Below are 24,802 nucleotides of genomic sequence, written 5' to 3'. Positions count from 1 at the left end.
ATGCGTTTCTTTCGCCTCTGACGTCTTTCAACGTCAATATTCCATTCTTGATAGAGACCAAATCCTTTTTCCAGTGACTCACTGACCAACACTTCTCTTTCATCATCAAAATGATCTCTGAGGGCTTTCAAATCCAGGGCATCCTGCAAATTCTAGGATCCTGCAGCCTCTTCTGAATACGGTCAATGCAGATGAGTACTTTGTTCCAAAATCCCAGCAACGTCAAAAAATCATAACTCAACATGCGGTTATACAGCTGCCTTGCATCACTTCTTGTTTCACTGGTCTCGTCTTCATTGTCTATCATGTCCTGGAGAACTTGAAGTATCTCTTCAAGGTAGTTGTTGACGGGTTTCAGTGCTTCTGTCCTTGCACTCCACCTAGTTTCAGACTGCGACTTAACTACCACAGGCACAGATTGTTTGAGTTTCTCCCAGCACAGTGTTGAACGAGAAAAGAACACGTAGAGAGCTTCAATGGTGCCAAAAAACATAACCATCATTGCATCTTGCTTGGCTGCATGTACACCCACCAAGTTGAGTGAGTGATTGTTGCAATTCACAAACACTGCCAGGTTGTTTTTCTCTCTTATTCTTTGATGAACACCACTTCTGTATCCAGCCATCACAGAAGCATTATCATAGCACTGTGACCAACAATCTTGTAGTTCCATTTTGTCCTTCTCTAGCTGTTTCAAGATGTCTTAAACCAAGCTCTCAGCATCCTTTTGGTTTATCTGTATAAAACCAAGGAAGGACTCTCGAACATGTACTGTTTTCCTCTCAAAATCAATTTCCACATACCTCACTTCTGACATCTGCTCACGGTGTGCCTGATCAGGAGTTGAGTCAAACATGAGACCATAGCTTCTGAGTAAACTCCGGCGAACAGTGGATGCCATCATGTGAATGAATTAATTCTGGACACCTGGTGAAAGATACGATGTGGATCCAGAATGACTTTCCACATGAGTGTGGTGTTCTTTCATGACAGGGTCAAAAATGGCCAGTAGTTTCAATAAGCCAAGGAAATTTCCCACATTGGAGTCATCGTCCAGCTGAAGTGACTCCCTGTGTCCTCGTAAAGCTAGGTTTTGAGTTGCAAGGAATTTTATGCAGTAAAGGATTCTCCGCAAGATATCACGCCACGAGCTTACAGTCTAGAGGGATTTAGGGTGTGTTACAATGTGGAACTTCAGTCACAGATTGAGAAGGAAAAGCAGACTTCTCAATCTGTGACTGAAGTTCCACATTGTAACACACCCTAAATCCCTCTAGACTGTAAGCTCGTTAGAGTAGGGCCCTCCTCACCTGTTGTCTCTGTCAATTTGTTATGTTACACACTACTTGTTATGTCTTGTCTACCCATTGTACAGCGCTACGCAATTTGATGGCGCTATGTAAAACAATAAATAATAATAATAATTAATAACTCCTCTGTTTTCAGCTAAATTTCTTTCCACTGTGTAAAGCACGCCCGATGAGTCTTAGCATTTTCATGAACACTAATCTGTTCAGGCGCTTTCCACTGATTGAATCCACTTTCTTGCTCCAATGAGGATTGATGGTCTGACTGGGAAATGAGAAGACAGCAGATACAAAATGCAGACTTTTTAGAAGTCAGGGAATTGTCAGGAACTGGGTCCATACAGACGACTGTAATGACCCAGCGCGCCCAAAGAACGAGTTCAGGAGTTCGGTATGCAGTAGCGGAGTCACAGGACAGGGCCTGGTGCAGGGCGACTGCACTCAACCGCGTGATGAGCATCTAGGGTTGTGCAGCCACATACCAGCGCCCTGATATAGCAGCGGATGTAGTCCAGAACAAAGTTAAATCCTGCAGGCACCCTGGAACAGGCATGAGACATAGCACAAGACTAGCGGGATGCTGCAGGCTGGGCATGTGGAAGCTAAGCAGAGTAATAGCTGAAACATAGCGAGCAAGGGATAGGGAGACCAGGCAAGAAACATAACACAAAAAATATACATCATACAGGGCACTACATGGAACAAGACAAGGAATACTCAAGATCAAGACAGAACAGGACAGGTCAGGACACCCCACAGGTTAAATCACAGACTGACACACATACATACAGGAACTAGCCTAGGACTATTTGATAACTATTGGAGATTCCATCACATCTTATGGCCAAAGTATGCTTAGCCCACCACTACGCCAAAGTACTCCAATGACGGTGGGTCTTAACGCTAAAGCCTGCTTACATAGGTACGAAACAAACCAAACATGAAATCCAAACACATAGCACTGAGACATACCTGTAGACTGCAGACTGAGACAAACAGAACACACAGGTGGGGCACACCTTATAAAGGAAACAGAGCTGAAGCAAAAAGCAGAACTAGAAGCCAGGAATGGCAGATCAGAGCAGAGCATAAGGAAATCCAGGAACGGATTAAAGCAAAACAGAGAAACTATAGCAAGATTGAGAAATGCAGCTCCACAGCCTGGGTAGAACGTGACATGAATAGACCAGCCATGAGCGAGTCACTTCCTCACCATAACCATTTCCCAATTTATATATATATATATATATATTGTTACTGGACAGTGGTTATTGCCTGCAGTTTGAAATAAAAAACCTACTTGTTCCAAAAATATGTATATAATTTGTGTGGTTACCCTAAATGAAAAAGAGGGAAATAACGGTTGAAGAAAGACATACAAAAATATTTAATTTTAAAAAGCCCTGGTCCTTAAGGGGTTAAGTTGTGAAAAATGACAGATTTAGTTGGCATCATACTTTACAAGTAAATATCCTGGCGAAACAGCTCATTATTTGCATACTTAATTTACATTATTTGTCATATGACAAAACCATTGAATATTTATCATATAATAAATAGCAGCAACACAAAGCTGCACTCTACACAATAAAGTTCGGCAGCGCAATGGATTCTACAGATATTAAAAGTTATCATGTTCACGAGTTTGATCCTGTGCAACTTCTTGAAGACTTTTATTCCTCTAGAGCAGAAAAAATGATTGTAGAGGAAGCTACAAACAGACACATTGAATATCTGTATAAAGAACTTTCATCAGGTATGATTTTCTTCTTGATTACGGTTTTTTTGTTAATAATTATGTTTGAAAATATTATTTTACAAGTGCTAGAAGAGTTGGAAATGAAAAATCTACACAGACGTTTTCCATACTTTCTTTTTCATAACATGTATTCTAAAAATATTTTGTTTCCTCTGGATTTTCAAAGAAATATTTTAATTTGTTTCTAATAAATATATATTTATAAGTATAAATTTAAGCTACCTTCAATAATTTTCCTAGAGAATTGTCTCAGTGTAGGGTATATATTTATTGATCTGTTGGTTGCTTCTGTTACAGGTCATATTAAAGGGGACATGTTGATTGATTTTAGTGTTGGTCCCGTTATATCTCATCTCCTTCCAATTTGTGAGTTTTTTAAAGAAATCACTGTATTAGAATTCAACGATGTCTGCATCTCTGAGCTGGAGAAATGGAGAAGCAGCCATGAGGAAGCCTATGACTGGTCTCATGCATCAAAGTATATGATGGACCTGGAAGGAAAATAGTTGAGTATCTCTCTCTCTCCCTCTCTCTCTCTCTCTCTCTCCCTGTCCATACATTCTAGATCTTCACATTATTGATATAGATATAATTTATGTTAAAGGACTATGGCTCTTGTCCCTGTTATGTTTCTACTTCACCTAAGCACAGAAAGGTTTCCTATAAAGTTTTCTTCTGAGCGTACTGTTTCTCATCTCTCAGGTTTACATTTTTCATCAATATTTAATTAGACCTCAGGTCATTTTAAATCCAGCTCTTACACATGGCTAATAGTGCTTCTTTTTGTCAAAGGGGTCTCAGATGTACCCTGTACGAAACTTTCTCCATATCTCCCACTTTTAGTGGGACTTTCCACTGTCCTACCAAATACCCAACTTTTGAAGACTGTGGAGATCATGAGCCATGTTGAGAAGATCCCCAAATCTCCCTTAGCCAGAGCAATAAGCTGTGACATAGATTAAGGTATTTGCTTTTGCAAATGGCCACTTTGCAGAACATTTCACATGAGCACCGCAAGGCGGCTTCATTAGGGCCGGCTCAACACATTGTGCTGCCTGGGGCGAAGTGTGAAATGCTGACCACCCTCACCCCACCCAGAAAAAAAAGTGCCGCAAAAACCGGCCCACATCCATTATGTTATATGATGATAGTTTAAACTCAAATTAAAGTAATCAGGCAGTGAGAATTTACATGCCACAGCATAAAAGAAAGGTGACATTAAACTTTATTATATCCAGGCTCCATCTGGAATTAACCCAACTCAATATAATGCATATAATATCTGTCATTGCTGGCCGCCTCTGTAATTGGTGTCAGCTCTAGGATTCACTCTGAGTGAGCTCTGACATGACGCCTGAAGTTACGTTGCTGTCCAGTAAACTCATAACCATACTGCAACGCTTAAACTGACCTCCAATTACGGAGGATTAGACGCATTAGGACCACAGGACCGCAGACAAGCTAATAATACTTTGTCCTTTTAGCAGCCTGCATGTCCCACCTCTGCCCCCTAATCATCCTGCTGTGCCACCTCTGCCCCCCAATCAGCCTGCTTCTGCCACCTCTGCCCCACTATTCAGCATGTCTGTGCCACCTCTGCCTCTCCCTAATCAGCCTACCTGTGCCATTTCTGCCCCTAAGCATTTGGAACATTTGCATTTTATTTATATGAATATTTTGACATTTATAATAGAACAGGAAAATTTAATTGTATCTAATTATTATTATTATTATTATTAGGTGAGAATGTATAATATTCTTAAAGGGACAACCAAGTATATAAAACAATTAGCTGCTAAGCACATCCCATGAATTTGTAGAATGTTTTATTAAATTCCCGTCTTGTAGGTTAGATATGCTTATTACCATCTCATTAACAAATTAACATACTAATTTCCAAATTATAAATATTGATTTTTTACTTAATCTTTCTTTTTTGTAGTGATGGGTGGCAGGAAAAAGAAGAAATGTTAAGAAGAAAAATGAATCGTATTTTGAAATGTGATTTTACCAAAGATAATCTGACAGACCCAATTGTGTTACCAAAAGCTGACTGTATAATCACTGCCCATATATTGAACGTTGTCAGCATAGATAAAGATGCATATATCAGCAACTTGAGAAAAATCACCTCTTTATTAAAACCAGGCGGCCGTCTGATATTGTTTGGACTTTCAAATGCTTCCTATTACATCACTGGGGGGCACAAATTCAGAATCTTAACTTACGATGAAGAATTTGTCAAAAAAGTCCTAAACGATGAAGGGTATACTATTGAATCATTTGAAACTCAAGACAGAAAGACTAGTAGTCATATAATTGATCATGAAAAAATCATATTCGCAATTGCTATGAAACAAGGGGAGAGTTAATTGCACAAATTTAAAAAAATTTATGGGATAAGTGTCCCTTTAATCCACTGATTAAAACATGATTTAACGTTACCCTGACAATTTTGTTTTTTGCATCATAAATAATATAAATTATGGAAATCGAATTCAAATGGTGGCCTGTAGTACTGTATACATTTAGAAGTATTGAGCAACAGAGATGCTGAGATTTAAAAGTGACTGATATTAAAAAGTTTTTAATTTAAGTTTCATATAAATTTGTCAAAGATGTTAGTACACGAATATTACATGTTTGGTTAGCTTAGTTTTTTATTTATCTTTATGAATATCTATCTATTAGACTTGGGCGCCGGCCAACTCTTCGCCTTAGTCTTCGTGGGGGGGGGAATCGTTCCTGTGTTCGGTTCGGGCGAATATTCTTGTACATTCTTCATGTTCGTTTTTTTTTTAAGTTTTCTGCCGTTTTTTGTAGAAGGGATTAATATTGGGTTAATGTGGTATGTACTATGCAGCAGCTTTGGCGCCAGGATTTTAAATGTCCGTTCGAGCAACACTATTGGTCGCCTGCAGCGGCCTCCTCTGCCATCAACCAATGAAGTGCAACTGAGAAACTCTCAGTGTTTGACCACAAATCTCAGGGTTTTAGCCACAGTCTCAGGGTAAAGAGGCAGATAATGAGGGTCACATCAGCGACCATCTTTTACTGATGGCACACTGGTGGCTGGCCAGAAATTTCGAGGACAGTACCAGTGTTGCAAGTGTAGGCACATAGAGTGACAGGAGGCACGCAACTATGTCAGACGGGCGGCAGGGTTATAGATCTTTTGTACACCATGCTGAGGTTATGGATGAGCAACGCACATCAGCACGCACTTTGGCAGCTCTTAGGAAGATGGTCCAGTGGATTCGACCTCAGGAAGTCACAGACCTTTATGGATTGATGCAAGTAACAACATTTTTGGTCTCCTAAACTCAAAAGCTGATGCTATTAGGTTTGAGGGGCCCTTTCTGAACCAAACATAAAGCCACATGCTGTTAAAACAAAGTGAGGCTTGGATCAAATACAGTATAAGTTGGAAAACATTAAAAAAATGGCTTTGGTAAAAGTAGCAACAACAAAATAGCAAAGTTGAATCCAAGGCAGGAGCGCTAACACTCTGTATGATGAAACCATAGCTGAGATAAGCTTGTCTAAACAGATCTGCCTCTGTCTCAAATCCAATATTCTGCAGTTACGTAGATTAAATAAACCAGTGTATGCAGCTGTAAAAGGCATGCAATTATAGGCCTCATAATCAGGTAGTATAATAAATGAGTAGTATCGAACAGGTGTGGTAGGCTAATGAACAGAGTAACCAATTGGGAAAGGCAGGTGTTTGCATCGATAGGGTGGTTTATAGGAGGATCCTCTCCCCTCTTTATTATTTTATAAGGATCGACACCTTCCACAATTCCATTGTTACTCCAATTACCCTTAAGCAATGTGTCATAAAGCACAGCTGCAGGTAACCCCCAGACATTTCTGTAATATACCACTCCTGTTGGGGTCCCTTTGGATAAAGACAGTAGCCTAATCACTGCACAAGTGGAATCAGTGGCAGTTATTGTACCTAGGTGGTACTTTGAGATGCAACACATTAACTGGATCAGGTACGGACTGAAGATGTTCAACCTACTAGGAATCTGATGACATAAAAAGCAAGATTTGTGGTAAACATATGCCTGAAGGCCCCATATACACCATATGACTTTCACACGAGTTGCCTAAGGCTTTTCGTTTTCAGATATGGAGATTCTGAGTATCCTGGTGCCAGGAGCTAAACCTTTACTTTCCTAGGGCTTCTAATGTACCTGTCTAAAAACTGTCTGCGCTTCTCACCCTAATAAAGTTGGCAACAAATATATAAACATAATATAAATGAGAGGTTTTGGTTATATGAATTGGCCAAAGCATAATTAAGCTCACCCGCCACGTCAAGGCACACTCTCAATAGGGTGAGAACCTACTTTCACCTCCTACATATTGGGCACACAAAGCAGTTTATACGGCCACCAAAACCTTATTAATGTGTCGGGGAGGTGCAATTAAACCTCCTTCCAATTAACCCCTGGACAGCAAGCTGCAACCAGACTAATGACAGGCGCATAGTCGAGATGTGGGCCCCACCTGAAAAAGAGACCCCACCCAAATACCATTCCCCAAATAAAACACAGACACCAGAAATGTAGTGGAAAATTATTTATAAGTCCACAGCTTGAAAAGAACATAAAACCAAAATCATTGTCATACAAAACATTAGAATACAAATAGCCCGACACCACCCACACCATGACAATGACCCCCAATAAATTAACAGTGACCAAAAACATAACAATAAAGTGCCAACAATTTACATTTCCAACTCCAAAATAGGGGTATACCCAGATACCCCTACACCCCCAGGTTCTGAGCCACAGACCAGCTCGAAACCTACAAAAACCACCACCATCAACCTTTCATTCACCTTCTCCACGAAAAAACCCCATACAAGAATTCCAAAACTTGCCACTCCACCCCGCCGCTGTGACAAAACGGGAAAAAAACCCCCCACCCCAACTCAAAATTAGGGAGGGAGGGAGGGACAACAATCCAGTCTGACAAGCAGATTAAAAGTGCGATAACAAAATGGATGCTACCTATTTATAACACCCAACCCCTAACCTAACTGACCAATAAAATTAAACCAAAACCTCTAAGGCCCACCTCCTAGCACTGTCAGGGCCTCCTCCGCTAAGCTGTGCTTGCTCCAATGGCTTCATGACAGGCGCATAGTCGAGATGTGGGCCCCACCTGAAAAAAGAGACCCCACCCAAATACCATTCCCCAAATAAAACACAGACACCAGAAATGTAGTGGAAAATTATTTATAAGTCCACAGCTTGAAAAGAACATAAAACCAAAATCATTGTCATACAAAACATTAGAATACAAATAGCCCGACACCACCCACACCATGACAATGACCCCCAATAAATTAACAGTGACCAAAAACATAACAATAAAGTGCCAACAATTTACATTTCCAACTCCAAAATAGGGGTATACCCAGATACCCCTACACCCCCAGGTTCTGAGCCACAGACCAGCTCGAAACCTACAAAAACCACCACCATCAACCTTTCATTCACCTTCTCCACGAAAAAACCCCATACAAGAATTCCAAAACTTGCCACTCCACCCCGCCACCAGCCAGACCTTGACCCCTCAAGCCGTCTGAGCCACGCCACCCCGAAAAAACAGGGCCCGAACCAAACCATCTTGAAAACCTAAGTTCAACAAATCCAGACCAACATCAGTCAAATGCACCCCGTCAGCCCGAAAATAACCTGGGAGCAGCAATTCCAATTCCAAATGCCGCACCACCACACCCCCAAACCGCCGAACAAAACTGGCCATCAACCGATTGACCTTACCCCGGCATCTAGCAACAGCCACAGGATCACGAGCATGCCTCCAACTTAAGCGAGGCACCATCTCTGACCATACCACCATAACCCCCGGCACCAACTCCCTCAACCGATCCAAATCCTGCTTCATCCTCCGAACCAATTCCTTCTGCGGCACCAGACCCAACTCATTACCCCCAGCATGAAATAGCACAAAATCCGGTCGCAACCCAGAATGCAACCTCCCCCACACCTCAGAACACACATCCATCCAGCTGAAACCCCGAAAACCAAACCACCAAATCTTGATCCGGTCCTCAGGAAAGCCCAGTTGCTGACCGTTAACCCGAACTGCAGCTCTCCGTCTGGCCCAGAAAACATACGAGTGGCCCACGATCCAAGCCACCAAACCTACAAAGAAAAGAAAAACAAACCAAATGAACACAAGAACATCGCACCCTCAGACCACATCCCCAGGCCGCACATACGTACGAAAACAATCGGACTCCCATCTCCCGATCCTCTTAACCAAGGCATCGCCCAAACCTAAGCGTGCCGCCTCCGTAGCCGCCCCAATCCGGAACGAATGGGTTCCAAAATGCCGAGGGTCCAAACCAAGACCCAGCAGCCCTTTGCGAAAAACCTGTAAAAACTGAAAACGGGACAACGCAGTACCATCAGCATGAACAAAGAAAGCCCCAGACACCCGAGGGCGACCGTCCAAAAATTCCATCGCACCCTTCACCGGACACAACAAAGACCCCTCAAACGGGTACAGAACCACCACACAACCCTTCCCCAAAACATCCGTTTTCGATCTCCGTAACCAGATCGAGACCATGTCCCTACTCACCACCACATCCTCAAAACGCAACCCGCCTTGACCCTTCGTATTGCCACTCACCAGCTCGCCAATCCGAAACGCCCCAAAAAACGCAAACAAAAACGCAACTTGAAACAACCGGGCCTCATAAAAGGAAAAACAAATGCCAGGTAATACTCCAAGCAACCGAGATAGAACCTGCACCGAGACAGGCCGCCTCGAATCCACTCTCCTACGATTCCTCCTGAACCCCTTCAAAGCCTGCCGAACCACAAAATTTTTGGTGTGATCCACCCAACCACGAAGTTTAAACAAAAAGGCCAGTGCAGCCATATTCTTATCAATCACAGACGCCGAAACCCCCGAGGAAAACAAATGAAATATAAACCAAAGCAAAGCATCCAACTGATTCGAACTGGAACCCAAATCCCCAATCACAGACACCTGCCGATCCCAAGCATCCCACACCCTACTGTAAGCCGCCCACGTCTTAGGTGCCAACGAAGCTCTTATGCAACCTCCAAACATTCGGTCCCGAGCAGCCAGATCTCCTCCGGGCACGCCTGACCCTCCGCACACGCTCCCGGTGCCGCGTCCCGAAACCGCTGCCACTGGAAACGAGACAGAGAATCCGCAACTACATTCAGAAATCCAGGAACATGCCGAGCACGAAAAACAACATTCAATGACATGCACAGCAACACGAACCTGCGCAACAACCTAACAACTGGACCCGAAGCTGCCGACAAATGATTCACCGCCTGCACCACTGACATATTGTCGGAAAAGAAAACAACCTTCCGATCCCGTAACAGATCCCCCCACAAAGCCAAAGAAACAACCAAAGGGAACAATTCCAAAAAGGCCAAATTCCGAATCAAGGAACTCTCCAACCATTGAACCGGCCACCTTTCCGCACACCAGCGGCCCCCGAAATAGGCCCCAAAACCAACACTACCAGACGCATCCGTAAACAGGTCCAACTCCTCTGCCGTAGCAGACTCCTTCCTAAAAATCACCGTACCGTTAAAATGGGCCAAAAAGGTCCCCCAAACCTCCAAATCCGCCCTCATATTCACGGACACCCTGATAAAGTGATGGGCAGACCGCACCCCTGACGTTGCTGTAGACAGACTCCTACTAAATATCCTGCCCATAGGGATAACCCTGCAAGCAAAATTCAAGCGACCGATCAACGATTGTAACTGCCGAAGGGTAACTTTCCTAGCAGACTTCACCACGCCAACACACCGCCGCAACGCCATCAGCTTATCCTGAGGGAGCCTGCACTCCCCCTTACTGGAATCAATCTCCAATCCCAAAAAACTTAAACAAGTCGTGGGGCCCTCCGTCTTATCGGCGGCCAAGGGAACCCCAAACAAATCCGTAACCCATTCCAACGTCCGCAGCAAATAAAAACAATCAGCCGAATCAGCCGCCCCTACGCACAAAAAATCGTCCAGATAGTGAACCACCGACCGGCTCCCAGCCTCCTCTTTAACCACCCACTCCAAAAAAGAACTAAACTTTTCAAAATAGGAACAAGAAATGGAACAGCCCATCGGCAAACACAAATCAACAAAATACTCACGATCAAAAACACAACCTAATAAATGATGACACCCCGGATGAATCGGCAACAAACGAAAAGCAGCCTCAACATCAGCCTTAGCCATAAGGGCATTAGGCCCGGCCCTCCTGACCAACTCAACCGCCTGGTCGAATGATGCATAGGAGACCGAACACAGCTCCCTATCGATGTCATCATTAACCGACAAACCTGTGGGGTAAGACAAATGGTGTATCAGCCGATACTTCCCCGGCTCCTTCTTCGGGACTACCCCCAAAGGCGAAATCCTCAAATTCTCCAACGGAGGAGCCGAAAACGGCCCCGCCATCCTACCCAACTGCACTTCCTTCATCAACTTATCCTTAACCACGTCAGGAAAGTCCGCAACCGACTTAAGATTCCTACACTCACGCCCCGCCTCCCTAGGCTGAAACGGAATGAAAAACCCATGCAGGAAACCCTCCTTTAACAACTCCGCATCCGCACGCCTACCGTAGCGGCTTAGCCACGGTAACATCGCGCTTAACCTCACTGGAGACCGCCCCAGCGGGAGCCGCTGCAGGGGTTGACCCACCGCCACCGACGGCCCCTGACTTACCCCTCTTGAAACACCGGTTGAGACCATGCGCCCCCCCACATCCAGAGCACTCATGCTTAAATTTACAGCTGGCGCCCCACTTGCACTGACCCTCATTAAAGAGCCAACAGAAACCTTTTTTATTAACGGCCGACGAGGAACCGGAGGTTCCCGCGCCGGCCCCCTGCTGAAAGGGCGGTAACACTAGGCGACCTCCGATCCCTGGTCCGTGAGCGGCGCCCGTGGCCAGTCCGCTGAACAGGCCGTGAAGGCGACCGACTCCTGCGTGAAAAAACACCGCCAACCCGACTAGCGTGCCTGCCCCGCTGCGCACCAACCCCAACTGGGACCGTGCGTTCCCCCCTAGAGCCATCCTCACTCCTCCTGCCACTGAAAACAGCACCCCGTGCCTCCCTGGGGCCTGATGCAGATTCACCTTGTACAAAGCGCCGGCCACGCCCATCCCTATCACGCTCAGCCATCCCGCGATCGCCGCAATCACTGCTGCCACTCGCCTGACCGATCCTAGGACTCCTAACAGCACCCCCAGCGCCGCAGGGCCCCGCCGCCTCACCCTCCTCGGCTGCGCCACACACATCGCCGACCACGTGTCCTCCGCGGCCTTCCCCATCGCTTCCCGCCGTCCCAGCAGCGCCCGCCCCGCATCCGAGGCCTGCCGCCCGCTCCTCACCGGTAAGCAGATCAGCCGCACCTCCGGATCCCCGCAGAACCGCTCCGGCTCCCCGCCGTCCTCCCGCAGGCACCGACAAGCCCCGGGGCCTCCGTCCCCGCTCCTCCGGTCCCGGACGTCCTGCCGCTGGGCTCACACACCGCTCCATGTCCCGCTGACGACCGCGCCCTGCCTCCGCAGACGGGCTCCGCTCCCGCCGCCGCCGCCGCCCGGTCTCCTCCGGACTCAAGCGTTGCGGCGGCCTCGTCCTCCGCACCGGACGACGTGATTCCAGCGACGCGGGCCCGGCACCTTCCAGCAACGGGCCCAACTGGTCCCGAAGCCACGCAGCTCCTCGGTCCCTCGCAGCAGCCCGGATTCCCTCCAGCAACGCCTCCACATCACGATCCATGACCCTGAAAAAGAAAAAACACGCTCCCCAGACCAGAAAATGCCAAAAGACAACAATCCAGTCTGACAAGCAGATTAAAAGTGCGATAACAAAATGGATGCTACCTATTTATAACACCCAACCCCTAACCTAACTGACCAATAAAATTAAACCAAAACCTCTAAGGCCCACCTCCTAGCACTGTCAGGGCCTCCTCCGCTAAGCTGTGCTTGCTCCAATGGCTTCATGAGGAGCCAACAACCTCACATATGTGCAAACAGAGAAAAGAAAAAATGTCGGTGCGCTAAGCTAATTCCAGGCTCAAATAATAAAAGTGTGTAAAATGAGGCCTACCAAACAGCCTGAGCATGCTGCGAATACAGTGTGTACAAAAAACAAAAACTGTCTGCGCACCGAAATTTTTCTTTTCTCTGCTTAAAAAATGTGAGTTCCCTAACCACAATTTGCATTTATACTGTCATATTCTGTGCAACCCTATCGCACTCCAACACTAGTACCAGTGCTGGAGAAGCCGACGCTAAGTTTTAGCCTCGCTGCAGTGCGAGAGAAGCTTTTTGATAGATTTCATCTATTTAATTGAGCTGTATGGATGGAGAGAAAGTGCCACTATGCAAGCTGTACGTAGTTGGCTGTTGAGTACCAGACGCCATGTAGCTGGAACTCTAGGGGTAAAGACAAAACGGTGTATCACATAACATAATAGTAAAAATATAACCCCCTCCCCAAAAATATAACCCACTCAACTTCTGCAAATTCGAAACAAAATAGTAAAACTAATGAAACTAAATAATGTTATTAAAAAGCCTCCATCTCCTTGGTAAATGTATCCAGCAGATACTGTTGTACATTCATGTAGATCTGTTTTTTTAAGAAAAACCCAAAAATGTACTTTAATAAATTATCTTTTTTTTGTGTTCTTATTTGTTTCATTTTTTTTATATGGGTGTTTTTTTTAGAATAGGGGGGCATTTGTGACATCACAGAGCCATTTTACCAACAATGTACCATGCACATAGCTGGCTGTTAAGGGGTTAAGCCAAACACATATCACGTCAAATGGTAATAAACTCATGCAAATAATCCAGAATGTATTATATATGTACACTTTAACAGAAAGAGACAGATAATTCTATGAATTCATATGATCAGTGCGAACGAGGGCTGTCCCAAAAATTCAAAATAGATAGACTATATTATACAGTAAACAAAACATTTATAGCTGAAGGACATCCTGTTAACTATTAACTTGAAACATATTCTGTGATTAGATCACAAAACTTTTTATGACTAAAAAGGCCTATTTAAAAAAGGGGGAAAGAAGAAGAATAAAGCACGTAATAAAAGCTATCATTGGGCACATTCTCATGCTGTTGAGGACAGTGGGCAGGGTAGGGTTTTTGGACGAAGATCACCAATCTAATAAACAAGTCTAAACATAAACTTAGCTCCTATGCATCTGTCCTTCTCAACCACTGACAGTTAGTCCTACTATTGTGAGACTTCCAAAATTAATTTATAATTCAACCTTGTGTGATCACAGATTAGGTATGATGCAACATGCATATTTCATATCTGCACCCCCACATGCACCATCTTTCTCTATACTCCATTAAGATGATGGTGGTGTTGATGTGAAGCTGACACTGGGTGACCTCCTTTGTTATATGGACTATATTTTCTACTAAAGACCTGCTTACTGTTAGCTAAGCCCTCTTGTGATTCTTTTCATTATGTAGATTAATTAACCAGAGTGGAAGACCTATACAATTTTTTTTTATCTATCATTTGTGTAAAGGGTTGGTAGACATGTGCAAATGGGCCAAAAATCTGAAATGTTTTTTTGGTTTCTTTTTTGGCCCATTCTTTCAGACAAAAATATAGCTGCTTTTTAAATTTGGAAACAAAATTATTTGTCCGATGCCCACATTCAATCACTCTCCCTCACATTCTCACGGTCTCTGAATGTCTCTTACTTTCTCCACCATTTCAGTGTCTCACAGCTCTGCTTCTTCTCTTGCATCCTCTTCATCTTCTTGTTCCTCATCTGCTTGTTCTTCTTTTTCTCCATCTTCTTTATTCCAGTGCATCTCCACGAAAGGGACCTTTTAGTGAACTTCTGCAAAAATGGTGGTGCTTCTCTCTAATTGGGGAGAGGATGTGGCCGGAAGCTTCCAATACCCAATCTCCCCAATCCTCCAAAGAAAATGGAAGACAGAAGAGAGAGGAACAAGAAGATGCAAGAGAAGAAGCAGACCTGTGAGAAGCGGCGGCAGAGAATGTAGGGAAGCGGGCGGCAGAGAGAAAGTGAATGAGAATGAGATTGTGATAGAATGTAAATGAGAGTGTATGAGAGTGGGAATGAATGAGCCCACAGAATTCAAATGAAAATTCTGAGCATTTTGCTGTATTTTCACAGATTTGTACAAATTTACGAAATATGCAAATCCCATTAAATTAAATTTAAGACAGAAAGGCATGGGACTTAAAGATAAATAAAAATGAGTTAGTTGTGCACCTTATTAACCAAGTAAATTCACAATAGGACAAAGTTAGATGCTCCCAGGTACTGTCATAGATACATGAATTTGTAAGGTAAATAACCTGGAAATAGCCATTAATTCCATAGGAACATCAAATTTGATGGCAGATATGAACCATTCAAATTTGGCCCATTCAAACCATAATGTTGAAATAACTATAATATATATTATCACAAAAAATGCAAATCTTAACTAGTAGGTTTGAATTCAGTTGAAATTCGCTAAATCATCACCTTAACTTTGAGTTAGAGCATCAAATATAAAAAAATAAATATTGAAACAAGGATTTGAGATTCTGTTTTGCCAATGGATATCCTGGTGAAACATCATATGATGAACTAAAACATGTTATGCGTTGTTTTGGGATTACTGATTAAAATAACTGGTATTTACTCACAACTGATAGATAGATATATATATAGGTGTATATCTATCAGCATGAAAACTGAACTGGCTTATCAAGAAAGACGTCTTCCGCTCCTTTAAAATACTATCCTGTAGATGAATTTGATCCGAAAGACTTTCTCAGTACATATTTTTGTACCAAAACAGATGACGCACTTCTAGAGGACGTTGTCATAAACCCCATGAAAGATGTGCTTAAGGAACTTAAGTCAGGTATATTGTTACTGATTAAACAGTATTCTGTTTTTGTAGAAACATACTAAAATTTCTGAGTTGTATAAATGAATTTGGTTATCTTTAAACACAATTATGAGTTTACCAACTGGTGGTAATGTGTTTTTTTTCTGGTTTAAGAATATAAACCATAAACATGATATTTTAGTAGAGCTCATTTTAAGAAAGTTGCTGTCTTATCATTACACTAAAAATGCCAGGTAATTGCGTATTTTGTTTTGCCAAAGTAACATTTTGAATTCCCAGTGTATTTCTGTTGCAGGTCACTTTTATGGGGGCATGTTGACTGACATGTCTGTTGGCCCAAGTATTTTTCACCTCCTTTCAATTTCTAAGCTCTTCAAAGAAATCGCTATATTAGAATTCAATGATTCATGCGTCTCTGAACTGAAGAAATGGCTAAACAAAGACGGGAATGCTCAAGACTGGTCTCATGCGTCGAAGATATTGGCTGACCTGGAAGGAATAAGGTTGAGTATAGCTCTATATGTCCAAGATTTTCTTTTGTTTGCTATTGCAACTTGTCCACCTACTAGGATACAACACCATTCATCAGTTGCTCTCCTCTTTATTTTAGGTCTTTCCATCATAGCAACCTATGAAATAAATCTGCTGTAAAATTTTATTGTTTTAAACGGTGATACGATCACCTTTAAAACCTATTCCAAAAAAGTTTATAAATACTTCAGATGAAGTCTAACATCTCAAATAAAATGCAATATGGCTTCATAAACCATAAATATAATTTATAGTATAGTTTGTGTGAAATTAGTAAAATGTGATATAGGAAAACAGCGTCATTTGCCAAAAGAATACTAATTTATGAAAAAAAGATGTAATTTCACCTCCATTACTATTTTAGAATTTCAAGGGAATCTTTTAAATATTCCTATGCCATGTCTGCGAAATATGTTTAATTTTCAATTACCATTTTTTTAATTCTTCTTTCTCTTATTTCCAGTGTTGGGTGGAATTTAAAAGAAGATTTGTTAAGAAGTAAAATTAAGTATATTCTGAAGTGCGACTTAGCCAGAGATAACCCTACCGACCCAGTAGTGTTACCGAAAGCAGACTGTATCTTTTCTGCATGGGCACTCGATGTTGTCAGTAAAACTAAAGATGATTATATCCGCAACCTGAGAAAAACCTCCACTTTACTGAAGCAAGGAGGTCGTTTGATATTGTTGGGAGCGCTCAATATTTCTTATTATACGGTTGGGGAGCACAAATTTAGTGTCCTAACGTATGATGAAGAATTTCTCAGAAAGGCTTTAAAAAATGAAGGCTATGTCATTGAAACTTTTGAAGCGAGAGGTAGGAAAACGCTCACTGACAATCTTGACTATGAGAAAATAGTGTTTGTCACTGCATTTAAACAGTGAGATTACCGGTCAATTTACATGCTAGTGAAACAGTTCAATACATAAAAAATCTGAAATCTTTAGTAGCTTTATAAATGATGAATGTTACACCAGCCCTTAATGTGTGTGTTATTGCTCCTGTAGGTACATACTTTTTTGAGAAGTATTATCAATGCTAAACTAAATGCTTGGATGTCATTTGTGTTCAGTGGCGGGCTGGGCCGGGGGGCAGGGGGGCAATTGCCCCCCCAGGCCGCCCGAAATCTAATCTAAACGGCCGCTGGGTGCTGATGCCGCCGGCCGGCGCTACTTTAATACTTTTTTTAAAAATTTAATATGGCAAGCCGGATCGGCTATTAAATGGAAAAAAAAAATAGTATTAAAGCAGCGCCGGCCGGCGGCATCAGCACCCAGCGGCCGTATGCGATGGCCGCCAAGTGATGGGAGGGGTGAAAGCCCCGCCACCTCGCACTCACCTTTCACCCCTTTCGCACTATGTGGCCATCAGATTGTTGGAAATCGAATCTAAACGGCCGCTGCGTGCTGATGCTGCCAGCCGGCGATACTTTAATACTTTATTTATTTATTTTTAATATGGAAAGCCGATCCGGTATATTAAATGAATAAAAAAAAGAATTAAAGTAGCTCCGGCCGGTGGAATCAGCACCCAGCGACCGTTTAGATAAGTTTTCCAGCAGTCTGACGGCCGCATAGTGATGGGAGCAGCGTGAGGGGTGAAAGGTGAGTGCGAGGGGGCGGAGCCACTTCACTTGACTTGCCCCCCAGGCCTTAGGCTGCCAGCCCTCCCCTGTTTGTGTTAAAACATTTCATGTAAATTATGAACACATTTGTTGAAAAAAGTCTTAATTATATGTTGGCCAATTCATTTTCAGAGCCGTGCATTAAATGGTTAATAAAAACCATAGAAATTTAGGTTTGAAAAGACTGTTTATTTCAGTGGTCTCTATAATGTTTGTTATCACATTAGTTACTAACGAGAATGGACAGGAAGGAGCAACCCTCGTTTATCCAGTGCCGAAAAGGGAAAAAAGGTAGAAGACTCCCTGTCAACCAGACAGTTATCCCCATAAACTGCAACATTATTGCAAGCATCCAGCAATGACAAAGCACCAGTTGTCGCTGTCATGCATTGGCCAGTAGTCATGCTTCCACTTCGGTTCAGGGAGCCCCTTTAAGGGATAAAATACAATTGAAGAAAAATATCATTAGTAGGAGTCAATCAGGGGAGGGCTGGCAGCCTAAGGCCTGGGGGGCAAGTCAAATGAAGTGGCCCGTTGTGCCACGAATCAGCCCACCATACATGCCCATCTTTTCCTGAATGCATATTCATTATTAAAATACAAATATGATTCAAATGTGGTTCAACATAAGTAAATTTAATAGCAACAAAGGATGGTAAAAAAAAAAAGCGAAACCTAATGTCCCCCTGATGCTCAGCCAGGTAAATGCGCCCCATGATACTGGCTGAGGATTATGGGAAGTATAGTACACAGCAGCAGGAAAATTGTAACGGCTAATATGAGTACCTGTCAGGAACCAATTTTTTGCTGCCTGAACCATGGCTTTTTTAATACCTGTGGTGTTTACATCTGCAACCACTAGTGGCCACCCTCCACCCTCTGGAGCACTCAGAACTCAGGTGTGCCTTGTTACCTGGGTTGAGCCCTAGTCTACATCCAGCTGGGCCTTGTTACCTGGATTCCCCTGCCTTTATGAACCTGCCCTGCCCTTCAGTCAGGGTCTTTGTATTGAAGTCTATGGACCTTCCTGCTGTGGCTCTGCACCTGTACTGTTCCTGGTTCCCTGCTATTGTGTCCTTCCAAGTGGACTCCCTGCTATTGTGTCCTTCCAAGTGGACTCCCTGCTATTGTGTCCTTCCAAGTGGACTCCCTGCTATTGTGTCCTTCCAAGTGGACTCCCTGCTGTTGTGTCCTTCCAAGTGGACTCCCTGCTGTTGTGTCCTTCCAAGTGGACTCCCTGCTGTTGTGTCCTTCCAAGTGGACTCCCTGCTGTTGTGTCCTTCCAAGTGGACTCCCTGCTGTTGTGTCCTTCCAAGTGGACTCCCTGGTTTGTGTCCTTCCAAGTAGACTCCCTGCTTTGTGTCCTTCCAAGTGGGCTGTGTGCCTTTTGTACCCTTCCAAGCGGGCTGTGTGCCTTTTGTACCCTTCCAAGCGGGCTCTCTGTCTGTCGTGCCCTTCCAAGCGGGCTCTCTGTCTGTCGTGCCCTTCCAAGCGGGCTCTCTGTCTGTCGTGCCCTTCCAAGCGGGCTCTCTGTCTGTCGTGCCCTTCCAAGCGGGCTCTCTGTCTGTCGTGCCCTTCCAAGCGGGCTCCCTGCCAAAAGACTTATTACCTGTATTTTATTTTGCCATATGTCCGGTTACTTGCTTAGACTATATTACCCTTATTTGCTGGTCCTGTTATATACATGAAATACACTGCATTACCTGGATTTCTGTTTGTGGTGTCTTTGTTTGCATAATCATGCACCGTGGGTTACATACTGAACCCCAAGTATCCCCTGCGCATGGGCTCCTACCTGACCTGATCACCCGAGTCCTGACAGAATACAAAGGCCATTACAAGGAGTCAGCGGGGTTACTTTCAGTCATCAAAATGATAGGAGAATGCTTGCTTGAACTGTGCAAATCATTAATGCAAATCTGGGACTCCAACTCCAATCACTCTCATGAAGACCATTCACCTACACCTGCTACATCACCTGAGAAATCCAACAAGCCTGTTACCAGTGTTAAAAAGGAATCTCCTAGGAAATCTAGGAAACGTGAACCCCTTACCACAACCGAATTACAACAAAGGCGTGATGAGGAATCTTGCTTTTACTGTGGCAAAAAGGGACACTGGATCACCCAATGTCCTCTGAAACCTCCTAAACCCTCTGTACCGATTGAGCAGTCTATGTCACAACCACAGAGCTCTGCTAAAAGGGGAAGTAGCTTTATTCCCCAGGATAGTGAACCCATGGAGTATATACCAACCCTGGTGATTCCTGGTGCTTCTCAAACTCCGGTGGATGTCCAGCTGAAGCCTGATGATTGTTCTGTGATGGAATGCAGCGTCTGTGATCCTACAGTCTGTGGCAGTGTGGGTTGCTCCCATATGGATGAACTTCCTATTGCTTTCTGTTCAGCCGTGATTGCAACTCCTATCACTGCTACCTCAGCAAAGTGTGATACACCAGAGACTACCATAGCCCCTAGTATCACCTCTGGACTGATAGCAAAGATACATGACCCTATTCCATCTCTGAGGAAGAAGGGGCCTTCCATCAGTGCTTCCCATACCAAGCCTGCTTCTCCCGTTTTGACCCAGTGCAGTTCTGGTACTACCCCCCTGCTCCCAGTAGTGCCCTGGGTACAGGGCAGCTATGTGACCCCTGGTACATGGAAAGAGAAAGCACTGAATCATACCTTCTCATCAACTTCTTCAGCATCCAGTCCTAATTTGACCTACGATTGCACCACAGATAACCTTTCCTTTGATTGTGTTATTACCTCTAATGGCAATATAATCAGAAAGGAAGACCTGGAGATCTGTGAACAAGCTTTACCGAAAAAGAAGAAGAAGAAGAAGAAGAAATCACGTTAAGTACACCCTTCTGCTCAGTTTATTAAAGGTGTACAGATTTTGTTCAGTCTGTTCGCGTTCAGTGACCGCTCCTTGGGGAGGGGGTACTGTCAGGAACCAATTTTTTGCTGCCTGAACCATGGCTTTTTTAATACCTGTGGTGTTTACATCTGCAACCACTAGTGGCCACCCTCCACCCTCTGGAGCACTCAGAACTCAGGTGTGCCTTGTTACCTGGGTTGAGCCCTAGTCTACATCCAGCTGGGCCTTGTTACCTGGATTCCCCTGCCTTTATGAACCTGCCCTGCCCTTCAGTCAGGGTCTTTGTATTGAAGTCTATGGACCTTCCTGCTGTGGCTCTGCACCTGTACTGTTCCTGGTTCCCTGCTATTGTGTCCTTCCAAGTGGACTCCCTGCTATTGTGTCCTTCCAAGTGGACTCCCTGCTATTGTGTCCTTCCAAGTGGACTCCCTGCTATTGTGTCCTTCCAAGTGGACTCCCTGCTGTTGTGTCCTTCCAAGTGGACTCCCTGCTGTTGTGTCCTTCCAAGTGGACTCCCTGCTGTTGTGTCCTTCCAAGTGGACTCCCTGCTGTTGTGTCCTTCCAAGTGGACTCCCTGCTGTTGTGTCCTTCCAAGTGGACTCCCTGGTTTGTGTCCTTCCAAGTAGACTCCCTGCTTTGTGTCCTTCCAAGTGGGCTGTGTGCCTTTTGTACCCTTCCAAGCGGGCTGTGTGCCTTTTGTACCCTTCCAAGCGGGCTCTCTGTCTGTCGTGCCCTTCCAAGCGGGCTCTCTGTCTGTCGTGCCCTTCCAAGCGGGCTCTCTGTCTGTCGTGCCCTTCCAAGCGGGCTCTCTGTCTGTCGTGCCCTTCCAAGCGGGCTCCCTGCCAAAAGACTTATTACCTGTATTTTATTTTGCCATATGTCCGGTTACTTGCTTAGACTATATTACCCTTATTTGCTGGTCCTGTTATATACATGAAATACACTGCATTACCTGGATTTCTGTTTGTGGTGTCTTTGTTTGCATAATCATGCACCGTGGGTTACATACTGAACCCCAAGTATCCCCTGCGCATGGGCTCCTACCTGACCTGATCACCCGAGTCCTGACAGTACCCTACCAGGATCATACCTTAAAGTGGGCTGATTGGGGACAGAGCTGACCCTGAAGAGCTGAATGGGGACAGCAATGACACGGGGGCTGAAGGGGGACAGAGGTGACACTGGGAGGGTCTGATTGGGGACAGAGATGACACTGGGAGGGGCTGATTGGGAACAGAGGTGACACTGCTGAGCTGAATGGGGACAGCAATGACATGGGGGGCTGATTGGGGACAGAAGTGATACTGGGGACACACTTACATACACACACATACCTATTTTTTGGTTTTTAACGAATACAAAAAAAATATTATATAGCTTGTACAAATATAAATTGGTTTACTAACCTTCTACTTCCACTTTTGGGGGGTTTCGTCTAGACCTCCATCCCCTGGTAGCAACAGACTGTTTTCCATGTATACAGGATGTCAGTGACACGACATCCGCTGCTCCAGCAGTGCGAGGGGGCGGAGCTTTCACCCCTCACGCTGCTCCCATCACTATGCGGCCATCAGATTGCTGGAAAACTGATCTGAATGGCCGCTGGGTGCTGATGCCGCCGACCGGCGCTACTTTAATACTTTAAAAAAAATAATTTATATGGCAAGCCTGATCGGCTATTAAATGAAAAAAAAGTATTAAAGCCGCTCCGGCCGGCGGCATCAGCACCCAGCGGCCGTTTAGATTAGATTTCCAACAATCTGATGGACGCATAGTGATGGGAGCAGCGTGAGGGGTGAAAGGTGAGTGCGAGGGGGCGGAGCTTTCACCCCTCACGCTGCTCCCATCACTTGGCGGCCACCGCATACGGCCTCTGGGTGCTGATATTAAAGTATCAGCACCCAGCGGCCGTTTAGATTAGATTTCGGGCGGCCTGGGGAGCAATTGCCCCCCTGCCACCCCGCCCCTGGAGTCAATGCAGTTTTATGACGTACAGATTAGTTAGATGTTACACTGGATTCTATAAAGAGATGAGTAAAAACATAGATCAGGAGCCTCATTAATGGTGTCCAGAGTGGGCGTCAGTGGGTTTAAATACAGTACAATCCCATACAAAATGTGGCCTGTTACCCCCAAAAAACCTGACAAACCTATGCATGGGTGGTATCACTGTACTCAGGAGATGTTGTTGAACACGTATTGGGGTGTTATTGGACAGTGACATATACAAGGAGCTGTAAATTAATACCCAAATTAAAATGTGGGGGGGGAATGCAAAACAATTATTATCACATTTGACAAAGACTGGTGATAGAACTAGTGAATGGAAAGAGTTAAAATATCAGCATTTGAAATACCCTGGGGTGCCTAGCTTTCAAATATATGGTTTGATGGGATAAATTGCATTGTCCGGCATCAACGCACTTGGGGACAGAATTACCAGATTTGGGAAAAATGGTTGCGAAATAGCAGAACGCTACTTGTAATTATTGCCCTATAACTTGCAAAAAAAGCAAAAAAACCATAAAAGCATTGGGTATTTCTAAACAAATAGTAGAATATATTTAGCCGTTTTTTCATTAGATTTTATAGCTGAGTAAAAGTTTTTTCAAGTCAGAAAAAGTAATTCTTTTTTTCACCATATTGTATACTTTTCTAATAGTAAATTATATGATGCAATCAAAATAAAAGAAATCTCTTCTTGTACTAAAAAGACAGTATATAACTTGTTGGGGTCCAGTAAATGATAAAGAAGAAAAAAAATATTGAAGCCAGGGCAATGTCACCCAAATTGGCAATTCCCAGGTTAATTCTTGGCTTAGGTGCTGGACTTGTTCCTACTGTTCACATTTTTTTGCCAGCTCACAAGCACAGTTTAGTGAACAGACTCCAAAATGCCATTGTCTATACCTGGAAATTCCTACTTCACTGGAATTCCTTAACCCGTTAAGAACGAAGGGTATTTTATTTTACACAAAAAAACTAAAAGGTTTTTTAGCACTTTTGCTATGTTGTTTTCAAGCATAAATGCATCACCTCTCTCATTTAGTTTAACCACATAAGTTACATATTGCTTTTTTAGTAGGGCCTATTTATTGGAAAAATATATATATATAAACCATAGTTTAGTATGCAAAATATGAAAAAAAAAATTTAAAAAAATATTAAAAAATATATATAGCCAGTGCAATCGAAAAAAAAAAAATGTAGATACACTAGGTGTTTTTTTTCCTACAGTCTCACTCTACAGGTACACTCTTAAGAGTGGCACCGCCACCAACATGAAACATGCCCCTCTGAGCGGGGGAAGGGGTAAAAGGGGAATACTTTTGGGTATATAATACCTATGTTGATTTAACTACTCACTCCCCCCACGACACACAAAGTAAGGAAAGATGGAGGTTAATCAGTGATCTTGGTTAAAAGGGGGCCTATGGACGCCATTTTTACTTGTCTTTGTATTTTATTTGATTATGTGTTGAATGTCAGAATGAATCTGAGAAAAGTCCAAGGTCCAGTTATGTTTTCAATCTTTAAAGCAGGGAAATGGGCAAACTATCTGGACTGAGTTGTTCCACCAAAACCGATGTGTCTCTGATACAGAAAGGGAAGGGAGCCCGGATCGCGTGAGCTTACAATATATTAGAAGGTTGAAAGATAATAAGACAGAAGGAGAGGGACTGCTTGGCTGAGGATACCTTGATCATAGTTAAGGCTATG

At 43.8% G+C, this 24,802-nt stretch overlaps 1 protein-coding gene across 1 annotated transcript; it reads left to right on the top strand.

Moving 5' to 3' along the window:
* The first annotated feature begins 2,912 nt into the window (after positions 1-2,912).
* LOC149285105 (nicotinamide N-methyltransferase-like) lies at positions 2,913-5,438 on the top strand. Its single transcript, XM_089495799.1, has 3 exons — positions 2,913-3,063; positions 3,364-3,544; positions 5,156-5,438. Exons 1-3 carry the CDS (start codon positions 2,913-2,915, stop codon positions 5,436-5,438), a joined length of 615 nt encoding a protein of 204 aa, XP_089351925.1.
* Positions 5,439-24,802: the final 19,364 nt, after the last annotated feature.

This window comes from Sceloporus occidentalis, unplaced genomic scaffold (assembly GCF_023333645.1).
Source record: "Sceloporus occidentalis isolate IW3139 unplaced genomic scaffold, rSceOcc1.0.p SCAF_84, whole genome shotgun sequence".
NCBI lineage: Eukaryota > Metazoa > Chordata > Lepidosauria > Squamata > Phrynosomatidae > Sceloporus > Sceloporus occidentalis.
Note: the sequence above shows the minus strand (reverse complement) of the source record. Positions and strands in the feature narration are given on the sequence as shown.

Bases quoted from the DNA above. Each gene is read 5' to 3' on its own strand.
- LOC149285105 (XM_089495799.1), top strand. From the start codon at position 2,913: ATGGATTCTACAGATATTAAAAGTTATCATGTTCACGAGTTTGATCCT. The intron at 3,064-3,363 runs GTATGATTTTCT...CTTCTGTTACAG, and splicing joins GTATAAAGAACTTTCATCAG to GTCATATTAAAGGGGACATG. The intron at 3,545-5,155 runs GTATATGATGGA...GAACGTTGTCAG, and splicing joins GACTGGTCTCATGCATCAAA to CATAGATAAAGATGCATATA.